At 41.1% G+C, this 27,189-nt stretch overlaps 1 protein-coding gene across 1 annotated transcript in view; it reads left to right on the forward strand.

Moving 5' to 3' along the window:
* Positions 1–6,212: 6,212 nt before the first annotated feature.
* Positions 6,213–27,189, forward strand: part of LOC112261014 (CUB and sushi domain-containing protein 1-like) — a 208,810-nt gene continuing 187,833 nt past the window's right edge. Inside the window, 5 exon segments of the mRNA XM_042328356.1 lie at positions 6,213–6,375; positions 7,389–7,466; positions 20,263–20,344; positions 20,751–20,879; positions 23,611–23,728. Of these exon segments, the coding sequence (XP_042184290.1) occupies positions 6,213–6,375; positions 7,389–7,466; positions 20,263–20,344; positions 20,751–20,879; positions 23,611–23,728 (570 nt within the window).

The following is a 27,189-nucleotide window of genomic DNA, read 5'->3' on the forward strand; positions in this document are numbered from 1 at the left end:
CAATAAGTTGGGTGAATTTCAGCCTTGGCTGATTTCTATTGATTTTGATGTCAAAATCAGCAAAGAGGCACTGAGTTTGAAGGTAGGCCTTGAAATACATCCACAGTTACACCTCCAATTGAGTCAAATGATGTCAGTTAGCCTATCAGGAGCTTCTAAAGCCTTGACATCATTTTCTGGAATTTTACAAGCTGTTTAAAGGCACAGTCAACTTAGTGTATGTAAACTGCTGACCACTGGAATTGTGATACGGTAAATTATAAGTGAAATAATCTGTCTGTAAACAGTTGTTGCACAAAGTAGATGTCCTAAACAACTTGCTAAAACTATAGTTTGTTCACAAGAAATTTGTGGAGTGGTTGAAAAACTAGTTTTAATGACTCCAACCTAAGTGTATGTAAACTTCCGACTTCAACTGTATATTGATATAACACCTGGAGTTGACAGGGACTGCTTCTGTCTAAATTAAATAACCTCAGACAAATTGATAAGATTATAGAATATTAGATCTTCGTCACTGGTACGTTGTTGACACAAGAGGTGGTAATTGATATACAGACAGACATGAATGAATGTTGAACAAGATTGACAACTGACAGTTGATCAAATTCCTGTTTACATATCCTCCTCTTAGGAAGTTCCCTAAAAGGCTTTCCTCAGCATTTTCCACCACATGATCTTGGCAGACAGGTGCCTGACAAGCTGTCATGTCAGGGTTAATAATAAATATGTTAATTTCATAATTGAACTTTCCAGCCAGTGTCAAGATTAGTTATTTAATTTACGCTGACGCTGAGGTGTAACAGTTGTGATACAAATTAAACCAAGGGATTTTTTCAACTTGAGTTATTAAAATCAATGTTAATGTTCACTTTCAAAGGACATTTTCGGAAGTTTTGAAAGCTTGCTTAAAATGCACTGCACATAATATTAGTATAATTAATGTACCTGAAGCATCACTATTCACTTGGCAACAGATATGGAGGAGATGCAGAAATCTACTACCATGGCGTCAAATTTAACATTTTAGTCATTTAGCAGAGCGACTTACAGGAGCAATTAGGGTTAAGTGCCTTGCTAGTCGGCTCAGGAATTCAAACAAGCAACATTTTGATTGTTGGCCCAACGCTCTTAACCGCAAGGCTACGTGCCGCCAACTATTAAGTCACATGACACCTTTTAACACTTTCAATTCAGATTAGGATATAATCATCAGAAACATAAAATGTTTGACAGAAATTACAATGACCATATTTAACAGAAGCACAATTATCCAATTATCTATGTAAGACTCTATTTTGTACCTGTCAAATGCCAATCGTGTTCTTTGAACATGACAGAGGCCCCATAAACTCTCAGGCAGAATAATGGATGTTGAATGCATTTGACACATCTCATGTGTGACAACAGATATTTGCATCTAATATGCATGGATGATGTGGGTGATGTGGAGGTAAACACAGGCCCTGCATGTCCCCAGGCACCCTCATTTGTTGACTTCTGTGATCGAAAAAGCCTTGGTTTCATGCATGTCAACATCAGAAGCCTCCTCCCTAAGTTTGTTTTACTCACTAGTTTAGCACACTCTGCCAACCCTGATGTCCTTGTCGTGTTTGAATCCTGGCTTAGGAAGGCCACCAAAAATTCAGAGTTTTCCATACCCAACTATAACATTTTCCATCAAGAAAGAACTGCCAAAGGGGGAGGAGTTGCAGTCTACTGCAGAGATAGCCTGTAAAGTAATGTCATACTTTCCAGGTCCATACCCAAACAGTTCGAACTTCTAATTTTAAAAATGAATCTCTCCAGAAATAAGTCTCTCACTGTTGCCGCCTGCTACCGACCCCCCTCAGCTCCCAGCTGTGCTCTGGACACCATTTGTGAATTGATTACCCCCCATCTAGCTTCAGAGTTTGTTCTGTTAGGTGACCTAAACTGGGATATGCTTAACACCCCGGCAGTCCTACAATCTAAGCTAGATGCCCTCAATCTCACACAAATCATCAAGGAACCCACCAGGTACAACCCTAAATCTGAAAACAGGGGCACCCTCATAGACGTTATCCTGACCAACTGGCCCTCCAAATACACCTCCGCTGTCTTCAACCATGATCTCAGCGATCACTGCCTCATTGCCTGTATCCGCTACGGGTCCGCAGTCAAACGACCACCCCTCATCACTGTCAAATGCTCCCTAAAACACTTCTGCGAGCAGGCCTTTCTAATCGACCTGGCCCAGGTTTCCTGGAAGGATATTGACCTCATCCCGTCAGTTGAGGATGCCTGGTCATTCTTCAAAAGTAACTTCCTCACCATTTTAGATAAGCATGCCCCGTTCAAAAAAATGCAGAACTAAGAACAGATATAGCCCTTGGTTCACTCCAGACCTGACTGCCCTCGACCAGCACAAAAACATCCTGTGGCGGACTGCAATAGCATCGAATAGTCCCCGCGATATGCAACTGTTCAGGGAAGTCAGGAACCAATACATGCATTCAGTCAGGAAAGCAAAGGCCAGCTTTTTCAAGCAGAAATTTGCATCCTGTAGCTCAAACTCCAAAAGGTTCTGGGAAACTGTAAAGTCCATGGAGAACAAGAGCACCTCCTCCCAGCTGCCCACTGCACTGAGGCTAGGTAACACGGTCACCACCGATAAATGCATGATAATCGAAAACTTCAACAAGCATTTCTCAACAGCTGGCATGCCTTCCTCCTGGCTACTCCAACCTCGGCCAACAGCCCCCCCCCGCAGCTGCTCGCCCAAGCCTCCCCAGCTTCTCCTTCACCCAAATCCAGATAGCAGATGTTGCAAAACCTGGACCCGTACAAATCAGCTGGACTTGACAATCTGGACCCTCTATTTCTGAAACTGTCCGCCGCCATTGTCGCAACCCCTTTTACCAGCCTGTTCAACCTCTCTTTCATATCGTCTGAGATGCCCAAGGATTGGAAAGCTGCCGCAGTCATCCCCCTCTTCAAAGGGGGAGACACCCTGGACCCAAACTGTTACAGACCTATATCCATCCTGCCCTGCCTATCTAACGTCTTCGAAAGCCAAGTCAACAAACAGATCACTGACCATCTCGAAACCCACTGTACCTTCTCCGCTGTGCAATCTGGTTTCCGAGCCGGTCACGGGTGCACCTCAGCCATGCTCAAGGTACTAAATGATATCATAACCGCCATCGATAAAAGACAGTACTGTGCAGCCGTCTTCATCGACCTGGCCAAGGTTTTCGACTCTGTCAATCACCATATTCTTATCGGCAGACTCAGTAGCCTCGGTTTTTCTAATGACTGCCTTGCCTGGTTCACCAACTACTTTGCAGACAGAGTTCAGTGTGTCAAATCGGAGGACATGCTGTCCCGTCCTCTGGCAGTTTCTATGGGGGTGCCACAGGGTTCAATTCTCGGGCCGACTCTTTTCTCTGTATATATCAATGATGTTGCTCTTGCTGCGGTCGATTCCCTGATCCACCTCTACGCAGACAACACCATTCTGTATACTTCTGGCCCATCCTTGGACACTGTGCTATCTAACCTCCAAACGAGCTTCAATGCCATACAACACTCCTTCCGTGGCCTCCAACTGCTCTTAAACGCTAGTAAAACCAAATGCATGCTTTTCAACCGTTCGCTGCCTGCACCCTCACGCCCGACTAGCATCACCACCCTGGATGGTTCCGACCTAGAATATGTGGACATCTATAAGTACCTAGGTGTCTGGCTAGACTGTAAACTCTCTTTCCAGACTCATATCTAACATCTCCAATCTAAAATAAAATCTAGAGTCGGCTTTCTATTCCGCAACAAAGCCTCCTTCACTCACGCCACCAAATTTACCCTAGTAAAACTGACTATCCTCGCTACATATTCGTCGCCAGACCCACTGGCTCCAGGTCATCTACAAGTCCATGCTAGGTAAATCTCTGCCTTATCTCAGTTCACTGGTCACGATGGCAACACCCACCCGTAGCACGCGCTCCAGCAGGTATATCTCACTGATCATCCCTAAAGCCAACACCTCATTTGGCTGCCTTTCCTTCCAGTTCTCTGCTGCCTGTGACTGGAACGAATTGCAAAAATCGCTGAAGTTGGAGACTTTTATCTCCCTCACCAACTTTAAACATCTGCTATCTGAGCAGCTAACTGATCGCTGCAGCTGTACATAGTCCATTGGTAAATAGCCCACCCAATTTACCTACCTCATCCCCATACTGTTTTTATTTATTTACTTTTCTGCTCTTTTGCAGACCAGTATCTCTACCTGCACATGACCATCTGATCATTTATCACTCGTGTTAATCTGCTAAATTGTAATTATTCGCCTACCTCCTCATGGCTTTTGCACACAATGTATATAGACTCTTTTTTTTCTTTTTTCTACTGTGTTATTGACTTGTTTATTGTTTACTCCATGGGTAACTCTGTGTTATTGTCTGTTCACACTGCTATGCTTTATCTTGGCCAGGTCGCAGTTGTAAATGAGAACTTGTTCTCAACTAGCCTACCTGGTTAAATAAAGGTGAAATATATATATTTTTTAAATGGACAACAGTGTTTGCACAACCATTGTGGCAACACTATAAGCAGGAGGTAGTGTCCAATGGTTGAGAAGGTATTGTGCCTTGAATTGTGGTCCAAAGGTTATTAGAGTTAATCCTAGGAGATTTTGTCATATGACAATGTGTATGTCATGTGTGGAAGACTCTCCATTCTCTTCACATACTAGTAGAACTCATCAAAGTACAGATATGCCTGTCCTCGTGACCTCTGACATTCTGTTGCCAAAGCTGAATTAATTATATAATAGATTCTGCATAAAATAAAAGCCTTCCTTTTCTTTGAAGTTTTGCACCTTTTATCACATTGGTTTTCCAAACATCATGAACACATAAATACCACTACTAAATTTAAAAAATTAAACCTCCCGATAAAGAACAATACATTTACTTACAATAAGGATTTACTTACAAGAAGATACAGGAACAATTTTATGATTGTAGCATAGATAGATCTCACCTCATTACAATGGATTGGATTGAAGGTCTAGCCGGAATTGGTACAGGACAGTGAACGAATAGCAATTAATGCTGAGTGGTGTTGGGCCTTCTCAATTTCTTTTTAACAGTGTTGATCATTGGAGTGTGAAAGCTAGGTTATGAGGCAGTATGAGCAGAAAGAAGGCAAAAAAGTATTCGCAATCCCAGGTATAAGGAAAAAGGAAATGTGTTGCTGTACTTTTAAAGCAGATTGAATTAACCACTGAGTTTTTAGTACTGTTTGTGAAGATTTAAGAGTTGGCTGATCAACGAGTATTGGGTTCAGTTGCTCTGAGGCTATTGAAATAAACAGATTGAACTGGGCTTGTGTAACTAAAATGGCTGAGGTGTTGATGGAACAATCATGATGTGTCCATGGTCTGAGGTACTTTACCTAAATTGCTTCACCTGCAGCGACTCACTCCATCACCAAACTTGCTTCCCATAAAGACTGTGCTATGATAGTGAAATACAGATAGCAGTTCATCTTTAAGTTTCCTATGATGTGGGTAAAGATTGATTTGAAAGATAACTGTATATATTTGTTGGTACGCCGTATTGAAATGTCTAAGGTTGTTGATAAGGGTTTCATTCATTTGGGTTCAGGTAACAATTTTTCAGTTGACCTTTTTCTATTTTGTTCTCTATTGCTCCTGTATTGTTCCTCAAGCAAGGGGGAGGCTGATGACATCAGAGGGCACCATCAGAATCCTTGAAAGTTTGCACTTGCTCTTTAACATATTTTTTACCCTTAAGTGTGTGTAAATTAGTGTATTTATACATGGGATATTGTTTTTCAACAGGAAAAGTAATTTAAAAAAAGTGGAATAGAGCAATACAGCCATATCAAAATGTGTGCTTACTCAAGGCATCTGTGAGGTTAATGGGGTAGAGCAGCAAAGTTAACCCTGCAAAATATATAACACACAGCTGTCAAATTGAGTAGGCATTGTATAACTCTTTGGGCTAGAAACAATCAGGCTAGACTTGAGAGTAAACCATGGGTGTGATTTTTCACACAAATGTCCTTATATTAAAATGTTGATTTGGTATGTACTCTTAGCATTCCTTCCAATTAACCCATTGTGTAATCATTCCAGTAGTCATGCAGTGTAGATGTTCTATTGTTACTAAAAGCACCCCATGTGTTTTACTTTGAGTGTCCTTTTGATGGAAGTTTTGGGTCACTCTGCTGAATTGAGAATCATATTTTCTTCCAGGCTGACCGGTATGAATACACCTTCCCCTGTCATCAGCAGCAAGAACTGGCTACGGCTGCATTTCACATCAGACAGCAACCATCGGCGGAAAGGATTTAGTGCCCAGTACCAAGGTAAGGGGTCAGTGTCAGAGGGTTGGGATAGAACCCTTCCAATTGCAGGCAGTCGTCAGTGCAATTGGCAGTGAGTTCCTTCACATCGCGTCACTTTTCACGCTCTGCCAGAGCTCTGCTAAACATGACATCTTGGCCTGACCTGGATTCTGCCCACATACGGTTTGCAGGTGTATGCATAGTTATTTCTCTGGTTTCTGCCTGTTAAATGGAGTTTGACGAAGTGCAACATGACTTGAGGCCTTCCAGGCTTAGTCACTAAGTGTAGCCCCAGGTACTTCTGCCTAAAAGAGTTTGGATACGAAGCCCATTCTCATTAAAAATAGTTGGCAACTTTTTTCCCTCCCACATGAATTTTTGTCCCCTATTATTTAGCATTTGTGTTATATTGTCCGGTAAAATTACTATACTTCCCCTTAATACCTGGCGAGGGGATGAAGTCATATGGAGAAAAGAATACTCACACTGAACCTATTTCAGATTTCTCAGGGTTTAATTGGCTTCCCTGCATGACATAATTACCAGATTAGATTCCGAGTCATATCCAAATCCAAATTGGCTTCTGTTGACACTAACGCAGGCTACGCATTCACTGCACTGCCTGCTGGGAACTGAGCCCAGTGGTGTTAGGTGAAAGTGTAGCCACCACTGTTCACAAGCTGGCCCTCCCTTGCCCTGCACAACAAAGGACTCCTCTGACTTGGATGATCTATAAAGACTAAATAATACAGCCCCAATAATTGTGCGGTGGCCTGGGCACATTGGCACCATGCTGGTCCTCTGCAATCACCTGGAGGACAGCTTGACATCTCTGCTTGTGAATTCCTCCAGTAAACGCCAGCTTCAAAGTATATTTGGAGGTGGGCGTGGGGGGGGGGGGTCCTTCTATAGCAAAATAATCTCACAGAATTGTTTGCATGTTGTGACACAGATTTTCTTTCAGCCTGAGCTCTTAGGGTGTTTTGCTAATTACATAATGGATTATGATGTGCACGACTTTCTCTCCCCAACAGTAAAAAAGGCCATTGAGCTGAAGTCCAGAGGGGTGAAACTGCTTCCAAGCAAAGACACAAACCACAAAAATGCTGTTTGTAAGTACTTTCTTATAAGCTGAGGTGCAGTTTTACAGACATCAGAATTGTAATCATCATAAAATCAAGCATATCTTAAAAGGGGTTGTCTTTCCCCAGGCAGTCCAAAACAGTGAAGAAATCTACACTTACGATAAGCTTTTTAAATTACGATAAGTTTTTAGGATTTGGTAGTTGTACCAGAGTCAAACAAATGAGTCTTTCTTACAAAGTTAAGTCAAGTTGATTGATCTTTCATCCTACTAACCTCCACCTACATTGGCATCTCTGGGACTAGAGTCTACTGGACTGGAGGGTTTGGATAAGCCCTCTTTGTTTAAAAAATCATGCCATCTGTATGTGTCCATTACTTGACAGTTACAGTGCCTTCAGAAATTATTCACACCCCTTGACTTTTCCCACATTTTGTTGTATTACCAAGTGGGATTAAAATGAATGAAATTACTCTGTAATATCAAAGCAGAAGAAAAACACTTTTTTAATATTATTATTAATTAATTAATGGAAAATAGAACACTAATATGTCTTGATTAGATTAGTATTCAACCCCCTGAGTCAATACATGCTAGAATCACCTTTGGCAGTGATTACAGCTGTGAGTCTTTCTGGGTAAGTCCCTAAATGATTTGCACTCCTGGATTGTAAAATATTTGCCCATTATTCTTTAAAATTCATCAAGCTCTGTCAAGTTGGTTGTTGATCATTGTTAGACAGGCATTTTCATGTCTTGCCATAGATTTTCAAGCCAAATTAAGTCAAATCTGTAACTAGGCCAATCAGGAACATCCAATGATGTCTTGGTAAGCAACTCCTGTGTATATTTGTCCTTGTGTTTTAGGTTATTATCCTGCTGAAAGGTGAATTTGTCTCCCAGTGTCTGTTGGAAAGCAGACTTAACTAGTTTTTCCTTTAGGATTTTGCCTGTACTTAGCTCTTTTTATCCTATAAAACTCTCAAGTCCTTGCCGATGACAAGCATACCCATAACATGATGCAACTCATAACACCACCATTCTGGAAAATATGAAGAGTGGTACTCAGTGATGTGTTGTGTTGTATTTGCCCTAAACAGAAGGCTTTGTATTCAGAACAATGTTGTTGATCCATCCTTAGTTTTCTCCTATCACAGCCATTAAACTCTGTAACTGCTTTAAAATCACTGTTGGCCTCACGGCGAAATCCCTGAGTGGTTTCCTTCCTCTCCGGCAACTGATTTAGGAAGGGCACCTATATCTTTGTAGTGACTGAGTGTATTGAAACCATCCAAAGTGTAAAATCAATAACTGCACCATGCTCAAAGGGATATTCAATGTCTGCTTTCTTTTTCCTTATCTACCAAAACATGCTCTTCTTTGCCAACCATAGGAAAACCTCCCTGGTCTTTATTATTTGAATCCATGCTTGAAATTGACTGCTTGACTTTGGAACCTTACAGATAATTCTATGTGTGGGCTACAGGGATTGGGTAGTCATTAATACTAAACACCATTATTGCACACAGATTGTGAACATGCAACTCATTTTAACATAACAAAAGGGTTGAATACTTATTGAATTAAGACATTACAGCTTTTCATTTTTTATTAATTTGTAAACATGTCTAAAAATATAATTCCACTTTGACATTATGGGGTGTTGTGTGTAGGCTGTAACAGAACAAAATGTGGAAAAAGTCAAGGGGTGTGAATAGTTTCTCATTGTCAATGATCAATGTTAATATCGAATCATATTGCATGATTGCTATTCATTACCTAGGGGGTATACTATACGTGGAAATATCAATATGCCCCTAACAGATTTTTTTCATATTTTATTTGTCTAGGCAGGTCAGTTAAAGAACACATTCTTATTTTCAATGACGGCCTAGGAACTGTGGGTTAAGTGCCTTCTTCAGCGGCAGATCGACAGATTTTTACCTTGTTCGCTCGGGGATTCAATCTTGCAACCTTTAAGTTACTAGTCCAACGCTCTAACCACTAGGCTACCTGCCGCCCCAGATATACTAAATGATGTACTAAATCCACCCAGTCTGATGTATGCTGTCACAGGTCAGGGTTTCTTACCGGAGTGTACTACCTGTGGTTGTCACTCGAGGGCACTCTTGAGTTTCCTCTAGTATCCAGGTGACCCTGATTGGGCTTATTGGGATCACCTGCTGGATGACTATTTAGCTTCCTCTGTGGACTGGGCCAGTTGCTCAGGTCTCATGTTTTGTGTTCTTGTGTGCCCTTGCTTTGTTATGAAGACCTTTTTCAAGTAAATATTCTGGATTTACCCTTACCTCTGCCTGCTGTGTTTCTCTGCACCTGTGTCCAAGTTCGTACTTGCACTATTGTCACTGTAGACCTGAGCTTCAAAATGGACCCAGCAGAGATTTCTGTGTCGTCTGAGGGACACTCCGAGCTCCACCACTTACGTTCGGGTCTCACTCACCATGGAACAGTGATTGGTCGCAATGAGGCGCGGCTGAAGACTATTTCAGAGGATTTAGGAACTCTTGTGTTCACTCTGCAGACGGGACAGACGGGAGCAACTGCTGCTGCTGCACCTGTGGCAGTTTCTAACCCTCCACTTCCTACCAGCTCCACATCTCCCTCCCCTTGGGAGCCTCATCTCCCAGCACCAGAGCGCTATGAAGGGCATCCTGAGAGGTGTCGTGGGTTCCTGCTCCAATGTTCACTGGTCTTTGAACTGCAGGCATCAACGTTTCCCACCAAGCGTTCCAGAGTGGCATATGTCATCTCCTTGCTCTCAGGACGGGCTCTGGCCTGGGCTACTGCCATCTAGGAGCAGCAATCAGACATTTGTTTCAATTGGCAAAGCTTCACCCAGGAAATGAGGATGGAAATGATCACCCCATCAGTGGCAGAAATGCTGCTCAAAGACTCATTGCGCTTCGGCAGGGCAGCCAGAGCGTAGCTGATTACACCATTGACTTTCGGACGCTCGCCCCTGAGAGCTGTTGGAATATAGAGGCACTTCACTCAGTCTTTCTGAACGGACTCAGTGAGGTTCTCAAGGATGTACTGGCTTCCCGGGACAACTCTTACACTCTTGGGTAGCTTATCATTCTGGCCATCTGGATTGACAACCGGCTATAGGAACGTCGTCATGAGAGGACGGAAGGGTCCCGAGTTGGTTCCAGTGTTTCGGGCCCTGCTGAGGGAGTCGACTCTTCATTTGTTCCACTGCTGTATGATGGGCCTGCTTGTCCTGCACCCCGTCAGGGTTCTCAAATCGACTATGGTTCTCCTTCATATCCTTCAGAGGAGCCGATGCAATTGGGAGGAACCAGACTTTCTGCTCTGGAGAGTCAGATACAGTCTCCTGCGGCCGATACGGTACGCACCTTGCTTTCAGCCAACCTGCGGTGGGACAAGGGACAGTTGGACATATCAACTTTCATAGACTCTGGGGCTACTGGCCTTTTCCTGGATAGCACATTATCTTTCCAACAGACAATGCCACTCACTAAGCTGGACACTCCGTTGTCGGTCACAGCACTGGATGGTCAACTCCTAGGGTCTGGGAAGGTGAAGCATCTCACCATGCCTATCTGGATGACCATCTGGAGCTTATCCAGTTACATCTGGTGGACTCTCCTGAGCTTCCCCTGGTTCTTAGACATCCGTGGATTTCCACACATAATCCTCAAATTGACTTGCCTTCGGAAAGAGTTCTGGGCTGGAATCCTTCATGCCAGTTCACCTGCCAGCAACTCTCTACACACTTTTCCGTCCCTGCTCATCTGGAGACTTCCGATCCTTCTGTTCCTCTGGCTGGGAATGACAAGCCTGATCTTTCCCACGTACCTCGGGATTACTGGGATTTGGATCAGGTCTTCAAACTACTTCCTCACAGGCCCTACGATTGTGCCACAAACCTCCTTTATGGCACCACTCCTCTGAGAGGAGGGCTGTATTCTCTCTCAGGTCCACAGACTGCAGCCATGAACAGTTATATTGAGGAGGTGCTGGCGGCTGATTTTATTCAGCTGTCCACTTCACCTGCATTTGTTGGGAAGAAGGATGGGGGATTAGGCCCCTATCCGATTACCAGGGTTTAAATAACATTACCATCAAGAACCGTTACCCGTTCTCTAAATTAACCGTTAACCGTTCTCTAAATTGGATTTACGGAACGCGTAAAATCTGGTGCGCAACAGACAGGGAGATGAGTGGAAGACAGCGTTCAACACTCCTTATGGATATTATGAGTATCGGGTCATGCCATTTTCAGGTCCTGATCAACGATGTGCTGCTCATCTTCCTTCACCAGTTTGTGTGTGTGCACCTGGATGACATCCTCATCTTCATGGTTGAACATGTCCAACATGTCCGCCAGGTCTTTCAAAGACTCCTCGCTCATCACTTGTTTGTGAAGGCCGAATAGTGTGAGTTTCACGTTCCTCAGATCTCCTTCCTGGGGTACATCGTGTCTCAGGCCTGTGTACTGATGGACTCCCAAAAGGTAGGAGCGGTGGTCAATTGGCCGCGACCCAGCACGGTCAAGCAAGTTCAGCGTTTTTGGGGTTTTGTTAATTTCTATCAGAGATTTGTGAGAAACTTCAGTGCTGTGGTGGTGCCATTGACAACGCTCATCAAGGGCTAGGCTGGGCATGTATGCTGAGAAGGCATTCCAGGACCTGAAACATCGGTTTTCTTCTGCACCCATTCTCATTCATGTGGACCCTTCTCTCCCCTCGTGGTAGAGGTGGATGCCTCTGACGTTGGCATGGTGGCAGTTCTGTCGCAACGCTCTGTGAAATAACAAAAGCTCCATCCCTGTGTCTTCCTCTCCAGGCATCTCACTCCAGCGGAGAGGAACTATGATTTCGGCAATCGGGAGCTTCTTGCGCTCAAACTGGCTTTGGAGGAGTGGCAGCACTGGTTGGAGGGCTCGGAATATCCCTTCACGGTTTGGACTGACCACAAGAACCTGGCCTACCTCCAGGAGGCTAAACGCCTCAACTCCGACAGGCTTGTTGGGCTTTCTTCTTCACTCAGTTCAGATTCACGTTATCTTACTGTCCGGGGTCTAAGAACGTCAAGCCGGATGCCCTTTCTCACCAGTTCCCCAGCTCCAGTGAGGATCGGCCGCTTGAATCCATCATCCCCAGGTCGTTCATCCACACGCCGGTGTCCTGGGGTATAGAGACTGTAGTGAGGGAAGCGCAAGGTAGGGAGGCAGTTCCAGACGGCTGTCCACCTAAAATACTTTTTGTTCCTCTTTGGGCACTGTCCAAGGTACTTCAGTGGGCTCACTCATCGTATCTCACCTCTCATCCGGGAGGGCAGAAAACACTCAAGTTTTTGAGGAGGAAGTTTTGGTAGGCAGACACTCGGACCTTTGTGGCTGCCTGTCCGACATGCGCCCGGAACAAGACTCCTCGTCAGCAGCCTCTGGGGCTTCTTTATCCACTGCCAACACCTTCTCGACCCTGGTCCCATCTCTCTATGGATTTCATCACTGGCCTTCCATCCTCACAGTGACACGGTCATCCTGGTTATTGTGGACTGCTTTCCTTAACCTGGGTGGAGTATGCACACCACACTCTCCAGTGTTCCAGGTGTTGTACGGTTACCAGCCTCTCCTGTTTCCAGATCAGGAGATTGAAGTGAAGGTTCCTTCCGCTCAACGCCTTATCTCTCGTTGTTGCTGGACCTGGAAGAGGCCTCGGTCAGCGCTCCTGGGGTCCTCAGCTCGGGTTCAACGACAGGCCAACCGTCATCGCAGCCCAAGTTAAGATAAGGGTTTCTTCCTGGAGTGTACTACCTGTGGTTGCCACTGGAGAGCACCCTTGGATTTCCTTTAGTATCCAGGTGACCCTGATTGGGCTTATTGGGATCACCTACTTGATGACTATTTAGGTTCCTCTGTGGACTAGGCCAGTTGCTCAGGTTTTGTTCAGTTTTCTAGTGTGCCCTTGCTTTGTTGTTTTGCTATGAAGTCCTTAGGTAAATATTCTGGATTTACCCTTATCTCTGCCTGCTGTGTTTCTCTGCGCCTGGGTCCAAGTTCGTACTAGCACTATTGTCACATATGCATGGTGATCAGGTAGTTTCTGATGTGTTTATGGATATGTACAGTACATGCACATGCAATCTCTTTGACCTGATGAATGACCACCTTGGATTGAAACGCTGTTACAAGAAAGCCAGTGATTTTTTTTCATTCACACTGGGTGTTGGACCAAAATGTATTTCAGACCTTGCTAGTAACACTGTTCTGAGTATCCAGGGAAGAAATGTCTCCATATAATTGAGGTCATAGTATTTGTTTTTCATATTTATTTATCCAAATGTGGTAAAATGTTTGATTATCAGTTGGACATTACCACTATGAGTATCACACATAATTATGTGCGTAATTAATTAAGATTTTCATTTTCACACATATCCACACACATACAAACCCTTATCCAACAAGCAGTGTTTGCTTGGCGTTAATGTTTGCCCAATTTCCATAATGTGTTTTCCAAAAGATGCCCTTGATGCTATCTATAATAGTATGGGGAAAAACAATCCCCTGGTGAACACCACATTAAATTGTATTAGTAATGTGCGCCATGCTATGCTTCACAAAGCATGTTCTATTGCAATTAGTGTTACTAAATGGCTGATTTTGCAAAAGTGAGGCACCATGCACAATCTGGAATTTGAATCTCAGGTATATGGTGATATTAGGTCCTGGATGGATAAACAAATAGCAATTATGAAAACACCATTTTGTGACGCTGGTGTAAGGCAACCTTGTCAACAGTGCAACATAATGCAGTGCATGAAAAAAGTAATCTTTATATACTTGAATAGTATCAACAAGCACAGACAATTATTAGCAAAGTGTGTAACTCTTAACTGCCTTTAAAGCGTTCTAAATTCTGCAAAGCAAAATGTATTTGGTCATTCATACACAGGGTTATGCATATTATCACCATCACCAGACTCTTTTAGATGAGGGATTAAACTCAGGTCCTGACTCACTCTGGTCATTAAAGATCCCATGGTGCTCATTTAAGGAGAAGAGGTGTCAAATTATGGGTTCTGGCCAAACCCCGGATGCATAGACAGCCTACTCGTAATATCTTCCAAGACGTCTAATTACTGCAGCTACATTTCAATTATTCTTATCTGCAGTGAAATTGACAATTTTTTTGGTCAATTTTGTTGATGGCTGGAAAGATGACTGACATCCATCACCAAGGTGGTTTCTTCACATTTTTCACTGGATGAAAATTCCACCTATCTACACAGTGTGGAGCCTGTGTTTACCATCAAATGTCGAATAAACTGTGAGAATACAATAGAGTGTGGGAATTCATTACCCTTTCTTTGGTTTGGTTTGCACATACTGGTCAGTAGAACCACCTCCACCTGCACAAATTCAGCAGATTGATTGCATGTGGGATGAAAGAGTTATTTGTTCTATTGCACTTAACCTTAGGTAGTATAAAACTACAGCACGAAGGAAGAAATTATAATTCTATATTCAAGCTGCACTGGTCACTATCTAAAGTTCTCTTGGCTTTACCTAGAACTTGCTTGGTAAATATTTCTGAGAGACATCTGTTGTACAGTATTCTGATGACCTTACTGAATACCATCACAATCTATTCATTCTGTTCCAAATATTTATTTTCATTTCAAATTCCCAAACTAGGCAGCCATGCAAAAGGTTACAAGAGATTTGAAAAAATCTATAAAATAGAGTCACTGTAGTTATATTTACAATGAAATAATAAAATGTTCTCAAACTAAATTATTTTACAAATTGGTATCTATGTTTGGAGCAAAGTTCAGTTTGTTATCGTTAACAGTACTCAAATATGTGTCTTAACGAAGTCATCCGTGGATCTTTAATGATAGTAGTCATTAAAGATGGAGTGGAAAGTTTACCTTTCGCAGCAAGTAAGTGAGCTATGTGAGCTCATCATTCATTATAATAGTAGTCTAGAGAAGTTGAAATGGGGAGGCTATGAGAGGGAACAGAAACTTTCAGTTGTAGTTATCCCTGCTAAAAATTCCCTACAAAAAAACAGCTGACAAACCAAAATATCTTTGTTAAATTAGTATGAAATTGAAGTCATGATCCTTTTAATTTTCAAACCATAGTCCTAACACAGTTAGTAACCTCCATAGTCCTGGAGTAGGATGATCATTGTGCAGAACAGGAAACAGATATGTTAGTGCAAAATTCACATCTGTAAGCTGGACATAAGCTTTGATCGCAGGGTGTAACTTTACAAACTGATATCAGCAATAAACAGAGATGACATTTGAAGTCAGCATCAAACAGAAAGACATGACAGTTTATCAGAAGGGGTAGCACTGGCTGTCCATGCTGCACATTCCATGAACACATTCTCTGACCTTGGCTTGAAATGAACATATTAGCATGATAAATTATTACATTGGATTTCATGGGACAAGGTTAATATGTTCTCAAATGCTCTGAACGTAACCTCCAATATGCCATTTCGCATGTTGATCTTTCATAGAAAATAATTGTAACTTAAACCAATACCATACTGTATATTGAGCGTTCACTCATGGAAGTGGTTATGAAAGGATGCTGTAGTCTGGGATTACTATGCAGTACATCAAAGGGAATGGGCGGGACCAGCTTTTTGCACCAGTTTTTTTTCAACAGAGTGAGATAAAATTGTGTGTAACCTGATTTAATGTGATTTGGGGGCAGTAAACCATCTGATATTATGTGACAGAATGATGCAGAAATTAAGGTGAGAACACCAACACACATTGGCACAGGAATGGTAGACTTGGATGTGCTATGGAGCGGAGCCATCCCATGATTTTTCATGTTTACCACTTGGGTTGCAAAGCTACCGGTAATTTACCAAAGTTACTGAATTTTTTTGGTAATTAACATGTAGTCTATGGCAATCTGTGATTCCTTTGGTAATTTATACTTAAATAACTTGTATTTCATATATTCATATATAGCATTCATTTTTTATATCTGTGTCCATACTGTCCATGGGTTTCTAGTGGATAGACGATATGGTTCAAGAGAAAATAGCCTAATTAGTGAAAATAATTGCATTATTTCCAATTAACTCTGCAACACTTCCCAATGTTTTGTTTTTTCACAACTGCCACCAGTTTGGCAATAAAACATTTACAACAAAGACATATTTACATAGTAAAATAAATACAAATGTGTGCAAAAATATTATGGATATTTCATGCAGAAACCCTCATATTAAACACTTATTCACTAAATATATGGTTTATATTTAGGATAACGTTTTACAGGTTTATCATACTATTTTTATTTTCAAATAATATTTTTTAAAATTATTTTACACACTCACCACACCGTTTATTAAGTACACCCATCTAGTACTGGATCGGACGCCCCTTTTCCTCCAGAACAGCCTGAATTCTTCAGGGCATGGATCCTACAAGTCAGAAACGTTCCACAGGGATGATATTCCATTATGCCGCAATGGCATCATGCAGCGGTACACCACCGCCACCAGCCTGTACTGTTGACACCAGGCAGGGTGGGTCCATGGATTCATACTGCTTACGCCAAATCATGACTCTGCCATCAGCATGACAATTCATCGGACCAGGCAAGGTTTTTCCACTCCTCAATTCTTACTTTTAGCTCAAAGGAAGGGAACCCGGTGCAATAGCCTATCCATGACAAGAATCGACGCACATGTTGCACACACATTTCGACCTCTCTCATCAATAAGCTGTTTTTGCCTAAAGGACTGCCACTGACTTGATGTTTTTTGTTTATTGCACCATTCTCGGGAAACCTTAGCCATTGTCGTGCGTGAAAAGCCCAGGAGGGAGGACATTTCGGGGGTACTGGATCCGACGTCCCTGGTACCCAAGATCATACCAAGCTCAAAGTCACTTAGCCCACTCGTTATGCCCATTCTAACATTCAATCGAACAGTAACTGAATGCCTCGATGCCGGTCTGCCTGCTTTATATAGCGAGCCATGGCCACATTACTCACTGTATGTAGGATTGATCCATTTTCATGAACAGTGTGGTATACCTAATAAACTGTCTGGGTGAGTGTATATTTTACATGTGATAAGGCCACACAGAGGGCCAGAGATAATTACAGACACCTGTGATGATTTGAAGTACCCAAAACGGCCACTAGATGTTAGCTGATAAAATTCCATATATTCCTTGAAAGTTATAAAAATTCTGGAAGTTTACTGGGGAACTTTGAAAGTTTCCAGTAATATACCCTCCCTTTGCAACACTAATTACCATGAGCGGTAAATCATTAAAGCTCCTGTCATCACAAGTTGGAAATACGGTCATGGTTCCTCCTGGCACCAGAGGGCGGCAAAGACCGCCCTAGAGACATTTATTGGACTCAGGTGTGTCTTATTAATTCATGATTGTGTCCGTGTTAAAACACGTGTGTTTTCTGTGGTCCTTTGCAGAAGCTTGAGTTGTTTACCGTGTGAGGTCGGTTCCTGAGTGAGTTTTTGAGACTTAAGCTGTGGTCGAATACCCATACAAACATACTGTATACTACATACTTAATGAGTATATACTATTAGTTCATTTTAGTGTACTATAAATGAACAGTATGCTTTCAGTTGAGCGTAATAGCTCTTCGCCTGTCTACCAGAAATTGATGCTGTTGCTATGCAACCTCTTGCTAGCTAGTTAGCATAACAAATTACTTGTTAGACATTTTACGACTTCGGGTGTGTAAATTCAGAGCGATATCAGATTGTCCGTTTGTAAATTCAGAGCGTTTAGCTCTCGGAGCGCACACTGGACGCTCGGGCCAAAGAGTAGGGTTGATTTGAGCGTTCTGGCCTTACAACGGCAGTCAAGCACTCAAGCTAACGTTGGTTAGCTTGCTAGCTACTTCCAGACGCAAATGAGACCACTGATCATTTTACTCGCCCTTGCAGAGCTGGTTAGGCAGTTTTCATGTTATCCAGAACGTTGGTGACTGTGCTGCTGGCTACAATTTTAATTAAACTTTTTTTGCCAACGTTTACTGACACCGGCCACATTCAACGGGTGTTGAGCGCTCGTAAATTCATTATTCTGCGCCCTGGTACACTCAAATGAGAGTGCTCTGAAATCGGAGTAGATAGCCAGAACGAATTTACAAAGCACCCGAATGTCCATTGAGAACGCACACCGACGATACCATTTAGCTAAGCCAGGAATGACGGGAATAATAAAGCGAATAAACGTTAGGTAGTTAGATAGCTTATAGTTAATATACTGGTAGCCAACTAACGTTAGGTAGCGAGCTAACATACCGGTACATATTGCTGTGATGATATGCTAAGTGGTTCGTAAGGACAGCGTAGCTAACAAATTGTCAGCCAACATAACGGGTAAGGTAACTTATTTGAAAAGTCATTACTCTATTACATTGATCAACATTTTTTAACATTTGCAATAATTATTCAAAGCAATGAATTTGTATCTGCTCTCGTTGTACTTTGGCTTCATATTTTCCATTTCCTGAACAATTGCTTTATGGGCCCTAAAGTATGGAAATAACATCAATTTCAAGTTCATTAACATCCGGGAACATTTGGCATACTAACGATATCCATACTATGACCAATAAGCATGCTATACTCTACTCAATTCACATCACAAATAGTACAGTAAGTGCGGTTAGTATGAGTATTCAAACACAGTGTTGGTTGTTTTTCTAGTGTACTGCGATCCTGCGGCTACTGTTTCTCAGTAAAGTATTTATGTTTATCCTTACCACTGATTCCTCGTCTGGTCTCTTCTCTGCACCTGGGTCCAACCTCACCACGTCACAAATACATATTTCATATCTGAATGCAACCCATACAAATGTTATGATGAAACATTGTACAGGCTGTTGTATTTCTATAGCTGTTGAGTCACCTGTTCAAATATTTCACTTGAAGCAAAGCTTATAAACCAGTTCGATGTAATATAAAAATATATTGTTCCATTATTCTGTAAATTGTATGACAAATTTCTTACCTTAAACTTTTCACTTACATTTTGCTTACATACGCTAACATGAAGTAATGTGTATTATATTAGAATAGATATAAAAGTGTATTGGGATATTATCCAGTTGTGTCGTGTTAGATTATTATGTGTAATGATTTGTCTCAGTCTGTGTTGTGGTCATGCATTTTCCATTCCGAAAGCAATTTTTAGGCCAAATTGACGCCAAAGGTTTTAATTGACAGTTTTACTACTAATGATCTAAGTTTGCAGTAACTGTGAGTGGACTCATCTTTGTATTATTTCATGGCATCTGAATTAATGGCAGCGATAGGGGAATATTTTTCCTTAATTGAGACTAATGGCGCGTGATCTTGTTAGAACATGAAATGAGATTTATTGCTCTAATACTATAATTGTGAGGGTGCTGTTTGTCAACGCTGTCTCTTGCTCCTGGCCCTGTGCTTCTAGTGTAATACCTTTCAGATTCTTGTCAGCACTTCTTATGGAGTATCGATATGGGCCTTTGTTAAAAGTATCCCAGCCTCTGTAGCAAACTCGACTTGTTTTTCTAACCATCAGTGTGTATAGTTTGTGGTGTCAATGAATGAATTAGTCATGAATATTGTACAGTGAAGTTTATCACATTACTTTGATAATTATATATATATACCTATATGTATTTTTTCCATACCTGCCCGGTATATACAGTACACTTGTTGTGCACCACTTTTATGGAATTATTTTATTATCTGTCACTAGTATTTCAATAGGTGTTGTACCTCTTTTCCCTCACCACTCTGTATTCCACCTTTTATCCTCTTTCTGTAGTGAGCCAAGGGGGCATGGCAGCAGACGTTTGTCCAGATCCTGGTATTCCAGAGAATGGGAAGAGGATGGGCTTTGACTTTCAGTGGGTGCCTTTTCTTCACTCTTATCAGGTTTGGCGTCAGTGTAATGGGAACTGTGTGGAACCGCTTTAATCAGTGCGAGCCCTGCTGCGTTGCATTTTTAAACCCCCACTGCTATACCATCACCATTAGTGACTGCAATTGCACACCCTCAATAGGTGATACGACCCTCTTAAAGAAGATACCTTAATTCAACAAGGACCATTACTTGTTTGTTAAGGAGGCAGACTTACTTATAACCATTAAAAACAAAGCAACTTGAGAATGGTAGGGAACTTGTACACAGAGAAAAACAGTGATATTTAGAGGAAGGAAGTCTGTCACAGGCATAGAGGGGCCAGGGGTCGATGGTGAGCTCTGTACGACCGGTCAATCACTTACGGTCATTTGTCTCTCCAACTCCCATAGGGTCGGAGCCAGCATCCAGTTTTCCTGCGACGACAGCTATGTGCTTCAGGGATCAAAGAGCATCACTTGCCAGAGAGTGACAGAGACACTGGCCGCGTGGAGTGACCACAGACCTATCTGCCGCAGTAAGTGTGAATGCATGCAGATCATTTTCCCATCCCAACACTTTCTGTTGGTACATTTTCCCATCTTGTTATTAAGGGAGATGAGGGACACGCACCAATGGTGGGTAGGGTGTTCAATGGTGAGGGACTACAGTACAGAGATTCTTATATGTTGAGGATGTAACTGCTACCTACTACCTCCCAGGTCAAAGACTTGAATGTTCTCTATTCTTCATATTTCCATGGCTTTACCTGGAATTTACAAAGGCTATTCAAGATTCAATCCCCTTGATTTAAAAGCATTGAGACGTCTTCTCTCTTTCTTTATTGAGACTTGCAGTTGTTAGCCATCTGTGAGAGGCAGTAACTGCAAGCTGTCTTCCTTTGAAGTGTTAATAGCTGGGATGAATATCACATGAGCTCCCAAAATTATTGTGACTGCATGGTAGGCTTTTGTTAGCACATGTTGTGTACAAAAACAGAAAAGGTTTATTTTTACAAGTTTTTTGTTGTTGTTGCTATATACACTATTTATCACCTTTGAAAATGTGATCCTGCTCTCAATGGGTTTCCCCTGACTAAATTCAAGTTTAAAAAAAAAAAATATATATATATATATATATATATATTTAGAAAAATATTCTGTAATCCCTATCCATTTAGATTTGGGGAAGCATTATTTTTTTTCAAAGTAAAATAAATTTATAGCAGTCCATATACAATAGACTGGGTTAAGTGCTACCAAACTGTAAACGTGGAAAATATATTGGATTTGAAAAAGTAATCAACGTAAACTGTTGTTTTGAGGGTGAAACTTCAACCAGAAGATTGTCATCATTGTAACAAGTTTTCCACATATAATGTTTTTATTTGAATTTGAACCTTTGAAACAACATTTGATCTTCAACTATAGACTGTGCAGCATCTCCTACTGGATCGTTGATTTATCTACAATTATTAATTTGATCTCTCATCTAGGGTTTTAGCCAAATCCAGCCTTGCTTAGCTTTGATATTTGTCACTGACTTCTACCAATATGCTATCATGAGAATGATTATTGAGAGCTCTCTTAATAACTAAATATTTTCACTGTTGCTATCGAAGTCATTCCAAAGAGTAGGTTTAACGGAGCAAATTAAATGCAATCATACTTATGTCCTCATATATCATCAATGATACTATTTAGGCCTATATAGCATTTGCAAAGTCATCAACAACTGTTGTTTCAATTCAGGGTTAAACTAAACTAAAAATAGGCAATATAAATAGGCCTAGGGTTTCAAGCTTTAATTGATTTTCAAATGTAATCTTCAAGTTAATCATTAATATTAAAATCTAAGTTAAAGTATAGGACTAAATCAAATCAAACGTTTTTTAAAGGGCATTTACATTTTGAATAGATTCAATTAAGTCCTATTCTTTAATTTAGATTTTTGGTTGAGATGGAGTGGCGAATCCAACATATGAATTATTAATTCGTAGACAAACTGGATATTGGATTGTTTTTGGTTGTCAATGCAACCAAATAACAACATTTGAAGGAGATGTATCAAATCAAGATGTACAGTGGGGCAAAAAAGTATTTAGTCAGCCACCAATTGTGCAAGTTCTCCCACATAAAAAGATGAGAGAGGCCTGTAATTTTCATCATAGGTACACTTCAACTATGACAGACAAAATGAGGAAAAAAATCCAGAAAACCACATTGTAGGATTTTTAATGAATTTATTTGCAAATGATGGTGGAAAAGTATTTGGTCACCTACAAACAAGCAAGATTTCTAACTTTCAAAGCCATAGAGGACACAGGCCTCCAGATAACATAAATCAAAATGAAATTAGGCAGTATGTCAACCATCCAGAAGTAAGAGTAACCATGTTTGACAATTTCTTAGTACCATTCCTGGGAAGTACTGATTGATCCAGACACTTTTTTGTCACAGCATCACCCATGAATCCCTTTAAGAATAACACTCTACTACCCCCTCACCCCCAAACCTCTATCCACTACCATCCCCTCCATGCGGAGCTAAGTAACAGGTAGAAGCCATTAAATGTGAAGTTACAAAGCCTCCAGCTCAGAGATACACTGCTGCTCTTTTCTCTGCCGGATGGGCATGATCCCAGGTGATTATTTAGTTAATTATAGACTGTTGTTCCGACCTGTAAATGAAGAATGTGCTCGTTTTGCCATTTTTTTCTATCGACTATAGAACCCTCTGACACTTTGATAATTAACAGGCGCACAGCCTAGTCATCAGAGATTTCATAATTAATAATTTTCAGCTTCACCTCTTGATGATTTCACTCACCAATCCTCAGTTGTTGTGGAGCGGATAAAGTTTGCGTAATTAGGTGCTATTAAAAGGCACTGTTTTGTAAACAAGCATATTGGCTTCCAGCCTTTCAATGAAGGATACCACTGTAGAAGGATACCACTTAAGGTTGGATTCTCAGAAGGCTGGAATCCAACCTTAAGATTCCAGACACATTTCCAATGACGCAACACATGGAATCTCATTTTTGCAGAGAAAGTGTCCATCTTCCAACCTTGAATGCATTCCACGACTAACTGTTTTACAGAAAATGTACAACAGTGTCAAGTCTATTTCTGGAGTTGGTTGAGGTTATCGCTTTACCAAATAGCTCATCTTTCTCAGTGTGATTGTGGGATGTATATCACCTGTTGTATCATTGCATTGTTGTTTCCAATGTTTCATTTCTGATGGATGTATTTGATTTGATTTCAACAGCGAGAACGTGTGGCTCTAATTTAAGAGGACCAAAGGGCTTCATCACGTCCCCTAATTACCCTGTTCAGTATGAAAATAATGCCCACTGTGTCTGGGTCATAACAGCAGTGGACAATGGGAAGGTGAGTCAGATGTATTTTCTTCTTTCTTTCACTTTAACACGGTGAGTTATCAGCATTCATGTACTTGCTAATGAATCCCTCTGCAAGGTGATTGGTTCAACTTCAATAATTTAATTCATTTTTTGTAGTATTTTGTAAGTTGAGTATCAAGGCATTATCACATTATTTTGGATGCAGTCTGAGAGATGTTTTGACTCTAAATGAAGGGAAATATATTTTATTGTGACAGTGACCCAATAGGACAGATCTTACGAAAGACAAAATGTTCTGTATTGCAAAATAGTATGTGAGGAATACAACTTTAAATTATAACAAATGTGTGGTATATTTATTTACCCTGCATGATGCCAAACAACCCATGACTTCATTGGATGGCTTCATTGGCATTGTTAAGGAAACATTTCATTATCATGCATTGTTTTCTTTCAGCGATTAAACAATTTGTTTATACTTGGCATACTCCATGTTTATTTCATTTTCTTTGAATAATAAACTCCACAAGTTAACGGCAAGAATGGAGATGATTTCTGTGTGAAAATTATTTATTTTAATTCAGTCACCTCAATGTCAGAAAAGTTTCAAGAGCAGTATTGGAATCATGCTGATGCAATGGATAAATATCTATTACGTGGTGGGGGAGATCCAATCACATAATCATGATTATGTTTCCGTGTTAATGCAATGCCATTGTGTGCATTAGCGTACAAATGGCATTAAATTCACGAAATGATCATAACAAATATGAGGCATATTAGCAGAAAAAAAATCTAATTTTATAAAGAGGGCCCACTTGAAACTGTGCAAATTAATGGTTTCTACTTGTCGTGTATATCCCTCGTGCAACATAGGGGTCAGAGCACTAAAGATAAAGCAAACAGTAATTCATATTTCCTGCTGTAAATTATGGATACTTCAAGAAAGAGTGCCTTAAAGGAAATGGAACTCTTCAAAGTGATTGGAAATAAATAATTAGTCACTTGGCGTCACTTGGCCTCCCAAAAAGCCATATCACAACCTACAGTTGAAGTAAGAAGTTTACATACACTTACGTTGGAGTCATTAAAACTTGTTTTTCAACCACTCTTGTTAACAAACTATATTTTTGGCAAGTTGGTTAGGGCATCTACTTTGTGCATGACACATGTAATTCTACAGACATATTATGTCACTTATAATTCACTGTATCACAAGTCCAATGGGTCATACGTTTACATACACAAGCTGACTGTGCCTTTAAACAGCTTGGAAAATTCCAGAAAATGATGTCATGGCTTTAGAAGCTTCTGATAGGCTAATTGACATCATTTGATTCAATTGAAGGTGTACCTGTGGATGTATTTCAAGGCCTATCTTCAAACTCAGTGCCTCTTTGCTGGACATCATGGGAAAATCAAAATAAATCAGCCAAGACCCCAGAAAGAAAATTGTAGACCTCCACAAGTCTGGTTCATCCTTGGGAGCAATTTTCAAATGCCTGAAGGTACCACGTTCATCTGTACAAACAACAGTGCGCAAGTATAAACACCATGGGACCACGCAGCCGTCATACCACTCAGGAAGGAGACGCCTTCTGTCTCCTAGAGTTGAACGTACTTTGGTGCGAAAGTGCAAATCAATCCCAGAACAACAGCAAAGGACCCTGTGAAGATGCTGGAGGAAACCGGTACAAAATTATCTATATCCACAGTAAAACGAGTCCTATATCAACATAACCTGAAAGGCCTGCTCAGCAAGGAAGAAGCCACTGCTCCAAAACCGCCATAAAAAAAGCCAGACTACCGTTTGCAACTGCACAAGGGGACAAAGATCGTACTTTTTGGAGAAATGTCCTCTGGTCTGATGAAACAAAAATAGAACTGTTTGGCCATAATGACCATCGTTATATTTGGAGGGAAAAGGGGGAAGCTTGCAAGCCGAAGAACACCATCCCAACCGTGAAGCACAGGGGTGGCAGAATCATGTTGTGGGGGTGCTTTGCTGCAGGAGGCATGCACTTCACAAAATAGATGGCATCATGAGGCAGGAAAATTATGTGGATATATTAAAGCAACATCTCAAGACATCAGTCAGGAAGTTGAAGCTTGGTTGCAAATGGGTCTTCCAAATGGACAATGACCCCAAGCATACTCCCAAAGTTGTGGCAAAATGGTTTAAGGACAACAAAGTCAAGGCATTGGAGTGGCCATCACAAAGCCTTGACCTCAATCCTCAGGAAAATTTGTGGGCAGAACTGAAAAAGTGTGTGCTAGCAAGGAGGCCTACAAACTTGATTCAGTTACACCAGCTCTGTCAGGAGGAATGGGCCAAAATTCACCCAACTAATTTTGGGAAGCTTATGGAAGGCTACCTGAAACGTTTGACCCAAGTTAAACACATTTTTTAAAACAATTTTTATTTCGCAACCAGCTATGCTAGTTGAGAACAAGTTCTCATTTGCAACTGCGACCTGGCCAAGATAAAGCATTGCAATTCGACACAAACAACAACACAGAGTTACACATGGAATAAACAAACCATATAAGGCAATGCTACCAAATACTAATTGAGTGTATGCGAACTTCCCACTGGGAATGTGATAAAAGAAATAAAAGTTGAAATAAATTATTCTCTCTACTATTATTCTGACATTTCACATTCTTAAAATGAAGTGGTGATCCTAACTGACCTAAGACAGGACATTTTTACTAGGATTAAATGTCAGGAATTGTGAAAAACTGAGTTTAAATGTATTTGGCTAAGGTGTATGTATACTTCCGACTTCATCTGTATGTGTTGTGATAATTGCGTTGTTTGCTCTATAACCTGTTAATTCATATTCCTTGCGAACATGATATATGGGCCTAAAGGCCGAGACAATAAGGAGACACAGTGGCAGAATGAATTCATCAACACCTTTGCTTTATCACAAAACCGGATAGCCACCTCTGTCCAGTGAAGTCCACAAAGTATATTGCATGTACAGCATGGTCAAGCAAGTTAATGTTTCCGACATTTTCGGACCACTAAACAACTTTTGATTTAGAACCACAGAGAGTTACCGCAAGTCCCAAAGAAACAGGAGCTGCCTAACCTATTCCATCCTCCTCTCTTTCATGTTGACGAAGCAGTCTATCACTTTGTCATACAGTACATGCTTTTATTTTTCGTTGTTCTAGGCTACCTGGCTAAAATGCTTGTTCTCTAGCCTAACTTCCATTCATGGGCAACATTACCTAGTTAACATGAGTCTTCTACATCTAGCTACATACTCAACTTCCATCCTATGGCCAGGGGCACAACAATGTATGAATTAATGGCTGGATCAGAATTGCTGTTAAACATTGGCCAGTATGGAGATTTAAGTAAAACCACAAGTCCAAATCCCTATCCCCATCCATGGCTAATTTAGGAAAGTGCCAATTTTAGTTAGCTGGCTAGCTAGCCACCGGAGGACAACAACACAAATAGATGCAACAATTCAA

The sequence above is a fragment of the Oncorhynchus tshawytscha genome, linkage group LG01 (genome assembly GCF_018296145.1).
Source record: "Oncorhynchus tshawytscha isolate Ot180627B linkage group LG01, Otsh_v2.0, whole genome shotgun sequence".
NCBI classification, from domain to species: Eukaryota; Metazoa; Chordata; class Actinopteri; order Salmoniformes; family Salmonidae; genus Oncorhynchus; species Oncorhynchus tshawytscha.